This window comes from Procambarus clarkii, chromosome 52 (assembly GCF_040958095.1).
Source record: "Procambarus clarkii isolate CNS0578487 chromosome 52, FALCON_Pclarkii_2.0, whole genome shotgun sequence".
Lineage (NCBI taxonomy): Eukaryota > Metazoa > Arthropoda > Malacostraca > Decapoda > Cambaridae > Procambarus > Procambarus clarkii.
The window spans coordinates 22,787,407-22,796,268 of NC_091201.1; the positions used below are offsets into that span (position 1 = coordinate 22,787,407).

Sequence of the window (8,862 nt, forward strand, 5' to 3'; positions counted from 1 at the left end):
CAGATGACAGAAATCTGAAGAGTATAAAGAAAGAAGAAATTAACTAGTTACAGAACAAATTGAAAATAACAAATAAAACTGGAACCGAATATTGCATTAACATGTGAACACATTTTGTAAAATTTGGTTTATTTGGAAATCACTTACATTTTTGATCAATTAAGTGACTGTATTATGGTTAATGCAGTCGGATCATCACCGATTAGATCCGAGTTTGATTCCCTGGCAGTGTGAGATGCTCAGCCTCCTGATACCTCTGTTCACCTAGCAGTAAACATTAACCTGGAAGTTAGTCAACTGTTGAGGGATGCATCCTGAGGAAGGTCTGTCGTTGGCTTAGAAAGGCCTACACAAGCCTAACAAGCTGCCCGTCTCCGACAGTGAGAAACAATGTTATGTTTTTAAACATAATATAATTACAAAACCAGCGTGGGACATTTACTGCTTGTGTGAAACTTGACAACAGTTGTGTGAGGTGAGAATCATACGGCCCAATATGGCGGCCTCGAGTCCTGTTATCCAACCGGAAGATGTGAACAGACTGCGGTATGGACTGGCTGTGACTAAGGCAGGACGAGACGCGCTAGCAAGTGTGTTTATGTGGTCGTACCGGGGCACCTTCCCAGTAGTGACTTACCTCACTCAGGACTTGGGGTACACCAATGCTCAGTACAGGCGTGTCTTCGATGATCACCAGAGGGATAAACTCGAAGCTTCCCCTGACGCAGCAACTTTTGACATCACCCTGTTGTATAAACTCCTGCAACGTGTGTGTGGTCTGGCTGTGAAGGATGACCCCACGTGGACCACTCCAGGGCCTCAGGGACCATCACTTGAACACCTCATTTACAGCGTGAAGCAACACCGAAACACGTTGGCCCATGATAATGTGGGAATGTCAGAACAAGATCTTACGTCAACACTGACGGATCTCAGTGACTTATTGGCTAAGATGCTGGCTGAGGCCGGCGTCCGGTGTGGGACAAACAGCCAGGATGTGGACCACGTGACCGGAGATGTCACCAAGTATATTGGTGATCTGCTAGCGAAGGTCAGAGAGCCGCTGGATCCCTCAGATGTGGCGTACTTGCCTCAGCTCCGCCAGGAGATTAAGATGTTCAGAAGCCACATCACAGAAGAGGTTAAGCAGATGAGCAAGCAGGAGCTAACTGACGGGTATAAACTGCTGTACCAGATTGTTCCCGCACCCTGGCTCCTCCTCAACATTAACTACAACCCAAGTCTTGCTTTTACACGACTACGACTCCTTGAAGATCCTGTCATAGGGGCAAGACCCTCCCACGCTGCCAAGGGTCAGGATATAGACTATGAAGACATCTTGAGTATGAGACGAGAGGACGGAAGAGTCCCTCAGTGTGTCCTCCTGACGGGGGAAGGTGGTATGGGCAAGACAACTTTACTCAAGCTCATCCTCGAGAAGTGGGTAGAGGACACTGCTGCCATACGTCACCTGGGCACTGTGGACCTCGTTTTCTATGTACAGTGCAGGGACTCACATCTTAATACCTTCGATGATCTCCTCCGCCAGTTGCTGCCTCAAACACTTCGTGATTCTGGTGCCGACTTCCAGCTGTTTAAGGAGATAATCTTGAGCTTAAATATATTAGTCCTGATTGACGGCTACGACGAGGTCAACGACCATTCAAGAAGGCTGGTGGAGGAGCTGTTGCACCTGCCTGGCAAGGATGTGAGGTTGGTGATAACCACACGGCCGGGGTGGGACCAACAACTGTCACAGCTCGTCCCACACACCAGACCTCGCTGCAACATCCTCGTCTTGGGCATCACTCCAGAACGTCGCGTGGAGTTCGCCGAGAGAACCATCAAGGTGCTGGTGGAGGAAGAGAGCCAACGGAGTGTCATCACAGGGAGGTTTACCCAGCAGCTGGAGCAGATGAGTGAGTTCCTGGGTGAGTACCTCAACACTCCACTCACCTTGACCTTGTTGGCGCTGCTGTGTGTCGAGGCTCCAGAAGAATTTAACAACCTTACCACAAACACTCAAGTCTACGAGAAGATTCATGACTTCATAACCAACAAATTAGTGTCCAGACTCACAGACAAACACGTGACTGACCCTAAAGGAAAATGTGACCAGTTTCTGTTGTTCTTTGAAGAAATTAGTTTAAGAGGGATCCTGAGGCAGGAGTACGACCTTTGGCCGGAGACGGAAGCGGAGATTAGGGAGAAGTGTGACACTCTGGGACTGCCGCAGGAGGAGGTCTTGTCCAACTATTTCACAAGAACCAGCTACCGTCGGGGCCTCAATGTGGTGTGGGTGTTTGGCTATTTTCACGCCAGGTACCAGGAGTATTGTGCCAGCAGGGGGCTGGTCGATCTCTTGTTGAGGGCTGAGCAAGACCGAGGTGATCCAGCATCACACCGTGTGTCAGAGGAAAGGTCTATAATCATTGACCTCTTGGTGGATGTTGTACGTAAGGAAAAACGCTCCTTGAGAGATCACCTGAGATGGTCAACGTTTTCTATTCTCGACGTGCTAAAAGAGTTTATGGGGCGCCCCAGATGGCAGAACATTTTAGTCAGCACTACCGGGGTGCTGTGTGCCCGGGGAGTAGAGCACAGGTTCATTACTCACATAATTGACCTGTGCGAGATGGTTACAATTGAGACTGACAAGCTGTTGAAGCATGTAGCAGAGTCCCGCGGGAGTGAGCACGTCATCCAAGACGTGTGTGAGAAGCTGCGTACAAAACAAGAGTGGAGAATAGTGAATGTTGACTCGTGTGTTGTCCTGCCGCTTGTTCTTAAGAAGGTGACACCTAAGAACATTTACCTAGTCATAAACGATCCACCCCAACTAAAGCAGTGTCTGTCTACACTGTCAGTGCTGGCAAAAATGAAGGTAACCATATCCTTAGGTCTTGACTATAGTTTAGACAGCAAAGAGAGAAGAGATATAACAAAACAATGTTTGGAGAGGCTGACAGCCCCCGGCAGTAAGTGTACCTTAAAGGAGTTTGTTGGTGACTTGTCTGAGGCAGCCATACCCCTCCTGCCTCACACCCTCGAGGGTCTCAGCCTGCGCCTCACACCACAGCAACTGCCCGTCCTCATCCGTCACCTGCCTCACCTTCCTCACCTGCAGGATCTTGGTAAATATTCATATTTTCCACCATAATTTTTAGGGTTATTTATTAATACCAAAATTACGCAAAGGGCTTCATTCGTTATGTTTAATATAGTAATTCAGATTTACATTGTTTACATATATGTTTACAACCTTATGGACGAAAGATTCCTTATATTGTTTACAAACATAATCACCTTAAGGGTGACAAACACCTTATTTTGTTTACAAATATATTCATCTTATGGACGACAAACACCTGATATTGTTTACAAATATAGTCACCTTAAGAGCGACAAACACCTGATATTGTTTACAAATATAGTCACCTTAAGAGCGACAAACACCTGATATTGTTTACAAATATAGTCACCTCAAGGGCGACAAACACCTGATATTGTTTACAAATATAGTCACCTTAAGAGCGACAAACACCTGATATTGTTTACAAATATAGTCACCTTAAGAGCGACAAACACCTTATATTGTTTACAATTATAGTCACCTTAAGGGTGACAAACACCTGATATTGTTTACAAATATAGTGACCTTAAGGGTGACAAACACCTGATATTGTTTACAAATATAGTCACCCTAAGGGTGACAAACCTTCTACTTTGATTACAAATATAGACTTATTAAGGGCGACTACTCCATGAATAATAAATTTTCGAAACATTCCGCTGCTGTATATATTCTTGTGCATAAATAATTTCATGAAGTATTTAGCGGCGCCAAACTTTTGGTTCAGATGACTTACCACTTTGACTTTGACTCGTGGTACAGATCTCCTTTCACTGTGACCTAATTCCTGTTCAAGATGACCTTTCACTGTGACCTAATTCCTGTTCAGGATGACCTTTCACTGTGACCTAATTCCTATTCAGGATGACCTTTCACTGTGACCTAATTCCTGTTCAGGATGACCTTTCACTGTGACCTAATTCCTATTCAGGATGACCTTTCACTGTGACCTAATTCCTGTTCAGGATGACCTTTCACTGTGACCTAATTCCTGTTCAGGATGACCTTTCACTGTGACCTAATTCCTGTTCAGGATGACCTTTTACTGTGACCTAATTCCTGTTCAAGATGACCTTTCACTGTGACCTAATTCCTGTTTAAGATGACCTTTCACTGTGACCTAATTCCTGTTCAAGATGACCTTTCACTGTGACCTAATTCCTGTTCAAGATGACCTTTCACTCTGACCTAATTCTTGTTCAAGATGACCTTTCACTGTGACCTAATTCCTGTTTAAGATGACCTTTCACTGTGACCTAATTCCTGTTTAAGATGACCTTTCACTGTGACCTTGATCCCTTGGTTAATTAGACCTTCCGTAACTTTGATCCTTAATTCAGGTGACCCATCTATTCCTGTGACCTTGATACTTGGTCCAGATGACCTTTCACTGTGACCTTGATTTAGTTTATATGACCTTCTAATGAGACCTTGACCATTGATAAGGATGACCATGACTGTGACCTTGACCATTGATACAGATGACCTTGACCATAGACACAGATGACCTTGACTGTGACCTTCACAATTGATACAGATGACCTTGACCATTGATACAAATAACCTTGACTGTGACCTTGATAATTGATAGATAACCTTGACTGTGACCTTGACAATTGATACAGATGACCTTGACTGTGACCTTGACCATTGATACAGATGACCTTGACTGTGACCTTGACCATTGATACAGATGACCTTGACTGTGACCTTGACCATTGATACAGATGACCTTGACCATTGATACAGATGACCTTGACCATTGATACAGATGACCTTGACCATTGATACAGATGACCTTGATCGTGGCTTTTAAAAGCTATTAATACATAGTTTAGATGCTATTAATACTGTTCAAAATTCGAACTTGTCATCAGGTAATAAACCCAGCAGTAAGGTGAGTGGATGGCTCAGTATGTCTTCTTGTTATATCTTAGAACATACCAGTAACGACCGTGACTGTATCTCAGTGTATGTCTTCAGGCATTGACCTGGACGCCACGGACTACGTGGACCCGGACACCCTGGACGCTTCGGGCTACGTGGTCCCGGACACCCTGGACGCTACGGGCTACGTGGACCCGGACACACTGGGCAGTCTGCCGTACCAGGGAAGGGAGCTCCGCCTGACCTTCAGGCGGGACCTCACTGATGACGACCCCGCCATAGACTGGTGGTGCCGCCTGGCGGCTCAGCTGTATCCTCCCTCAAGAGGAGGGTATAGTCGCCTGGACTTCTCTGACATGTGTCTCACCAGTACGTATTGACGACATTTTAACACGTGAATATCTGTAACTCAGTTGTTTAATTCACAGTGCTTCCAGTGGTTTCAAAAATATTTTTACCTTAAAAGTCATGAATTAGAGAACTTATAATGCTTCTTAAGTAACTTTGAGCACCGTTTAGCGACCAAGAATATTCATTAAGCAAGCTTCACTGCTTATAAGATAACACTGATCAATATTTAGCCCAACATTGTCTTGCTTAATACAAGCTAGATTTACTTGATATAAGTTTTCTTTGGCATGAGTGTGTGACATAGACAGGTGTGGGTGGGGAGAGTAGCCAGGTGTGGGCTTCCGTGTTCCCTCTCATCTACAGGTGTGGGGAGGGAGAGTAGCCAGGTGTGGGCTTTAGTGTTCCCTCTCATGTACAGGTGTGGGTGGGGAGAGTAGCCAGGTATGGACTTTAGTGTTACCTCTCATGTGCAGGTGTGGGTCGGGTGAGTAGCCAGGTGTGGGCTTCCGTGTTCCTTCCCATCTGCAGGTGAGGGGAGGGAGAGTAGCAGGTGTGGGCATCAGTGTTCCCTCTCATGTGCAGGTGTGGGGGTGGAGAGTTACCAGGTGTATACTTCAGTTTTCTCTCTCATCTGCAGGTGTGGGTGGGGAAAGTAATCAGGTGTGAAGGAGACAGATGTTGGTTTACTGTTCCGTCTCAAATACAAGTGGGGGCTGGCAGTGGTCCCAGCTGTAGAATTCAGTATTTACTCTGATATGCAGGTTTGGATGAGGAAAATAGGCTGGTGTGGGGCTCCTTCTGTAGGTGTGGGTGGGGAGAGTAGCCAGGTGTGGGCTTCCGTGCTCCCTCTCATGTGCAGGTGTGGGTCGGGAGAGTAGCCAGGTGTGACAACGTTTGTTTTCATGTATTAGCTACGTTATTGTGTGGTTGTAAATAAGTTGCCACAACTTACTGCACAACTTTGGCTAAACAATTTTGAGACCGTGTCGCAACCTTAAATGTTGCATAAAAATCGTTTTCCTGATTGATGGAATATATTTAAAAAATGTAGAAATATATTAAAAATATATTTTTACATATACTAGAAATAAAACTGAAGCATAATAAAAGGTAGGTTAAAAATATTTTATTCATTACTTTCACTTAATGGAGAATCCATGGTAGTGGTGGTGGAATTGTTGCTGGGTTGTGGTTGGTGGCTGAGGTGGGTGGTTGTGGTTGGTGGCAGTGGTGGGTGATGCTTATTGTTGGTGGTAGTGGTTGGTTCTAGTGGTGGTTAATAGTTGTGGTTGGTTTTGATGGTTGCGGTGGTTGATGGTAGTGTTTGTTGATGGTTTTGGTGGTTGATTGTTGTGGTGGTTGATTGTTGTGGTGGTTGATGGTTGTGGTGGTTGATGGTTGTGGTGGTTGATTGTTGTGGTGGTTGATTGTTGTGGTGGTTGATTGTTGTGGCGGTTGATGATTGTGGTGGTTGATGGTAGTGTTTGTTGATAGTTGTGGTGGTTGATTGTTGTGGTGGTTGATTGTTGTGGTGGTTGATTGTTGTTGTGGTTGATGGTTGTGGTGGTTGATGGTTGTGGTGGTTGATTGTTGTGGTGGATGATTGTTGTAGTGGTTGATTGTTGTGGTGGTTGATTGTTGTGGCGGTTGATGATTGTGGTGGTTGATGGTAGTGTTTGTTGATAGTTGTGGTGGTTGATTGTTCTGGTGGTTGATGGTAATGGTGGTTGATTGCTGTGGTGGTTGATGGTGTTGGTGGTTGATGGTTGTGGTGGTTGATTGTTGTGGTGGTTGATGGTTGTGTTGATTGATGGTTGTGGAGGTTGATGGTTTTGTTTGTTGATGGTTGTGGTGGTTGATGGTAGTGTTTGTTGATGGTTGTGGTGGTTGATGGGTGTGGTGGTTGATGGGTGTGGTTGTTGGGTTAATTGCAGTGGTGGTTGTTGTGGTTCGTGATGGTAGTGGTTGATTGTTGTACTTTATGTAGTGGTGATTGTTGGTAATAGTTCGCGTGGGTGATGGTTTATTAATTATGGTGTTTGGTGGAAGTGGTGGTTGAGTGTTGGTGGTAGTGGTGGGTGATTGTTGAGGTTGTTGGTGGTGGTTTATGGTTGTTGGTGGTTGATAGTTATTATTGGTGGTATTGGTTGTTGATAGTAGTGGTTGAGGGCAGTGGTAGATGGTGGTTGTGGTCGTTTGTGGCTGATTGTACTGGTAGTTGTTGAGGTTCGTGATATTGTTGGTTGATTGTTGTATTTTGTGGTAGTGGTGGTTGATTATATTTGGCAGTAGTGGTGGTTGATTGTTGTTGGTGGTAGGGGTGGTTGATTGTTGTGGTTGGTGGTGGTTTATGGTTGTTGTTGATAGTAGTGGTGGTTGATTGTTGTGGTAGTTGATGATTGAGGTGGTTGATGATTGTTTAGGTTGATGGCAGTAATTATTAATGGTTAGGGTTATTGATAGTAGTTGAAATTGAAGTTGAAATAAGTTTATTGAGGTAAAATACTCACAAAGGGATGAGGTAGCTCAAGCTATTCTCACCCCGTTCAGTACAACGTGTTCATACATATATAGACACACATCACAAACAATAAACATATTACCGAACATTCTGAGAGATAAACATATACATTTCCTCCTTTACACAAGTAGTATGGTATCAGACGTACACACAAATACTTTCATGACTTAGGTATACTGTATAGACAATTTGCAAGAGACATGCAGATAATTCAACAAAAGATTACAGTCTTGGTGCAAAATTCTTATATCTCTCCAGAATATCATCAACCTTTCCGTTGTGACACATCCAGGCTATTTGTTCAGGAACAGTCCTTATCTCAGTGTTTCTATAAACATTAATCAACGGACAATCAAGAACATAATGGGCAAGGGTGTGAGACCTTAACATACTACATAGTTGACACTTCGTGTCATTATCATGAACATCTATCCCATATTCCCAGTAATATTTGTACCCAAGCCTGAGCCGCATGTACACAGTCACTCCAAGCATTTCTCCTTTTACCATAAGTGAAATGGGTGTTTTGACTTACACACATGAAGTGTTGCATGGTTTGGCTTCCCTCATACATTATACCTCTCCTCGCCACTTCTGCCTGTGCCTGAATATTTCTGATTTTGCTTCTTATTTGTCTCATTGTGAATTCACATTCGATGTCAACTTGTGGTTTTAATGTGGCACGTTTGGCCAAGTTATCCGCCACCTCGTTGAGCACTATTCCAACATGAGATGGAATCCACATGAATTTCACATTGTGACCTTTCAGCTGTATCTCAGTTATCCTTTTCTTACAATCCTCAACTATGGACATGAAGACTGGATTTCGACTGTTTAAGGACTCAAGTGCTCCTCGGCTATCGACAAATACAAAAACATCTTTGTCGTCATGACGTACTTCCTCCAAACACGCCAGAATGGCCTGCAGTTGAGCACTGATAGTAATGGTGGTTGGTTGTTGTAGTTAGAG

General features: G+C 44.3%; 1 protein-coding gene across 1 annotated transcript in view; it reads left to right on the forward strand.

The window, feature by feature from the left end:
- Positions 1–321: 321 nt before the first annotated feature.
- LOC123752841 (uncharacterized) overlaps positions 322–8,862 on the forward strand; it is an 11,724-nt gene continuing 3,183 nt past the window's right edge. The window contains exons 1-2 of the mRNA XM_069304458.1: positions 322–3,134; positions 5,117–5,389. Coding sequence (XP_069160559.1) covers positions 497–3,134; positions 5,117–5,389 — 2,911 coding nt within the window. The 5' untranslated portion in view covers positions 322–496. The remainder of the gene's footprint in view (positions 3,135–5,116; positions 5,390–8,862) is intronic.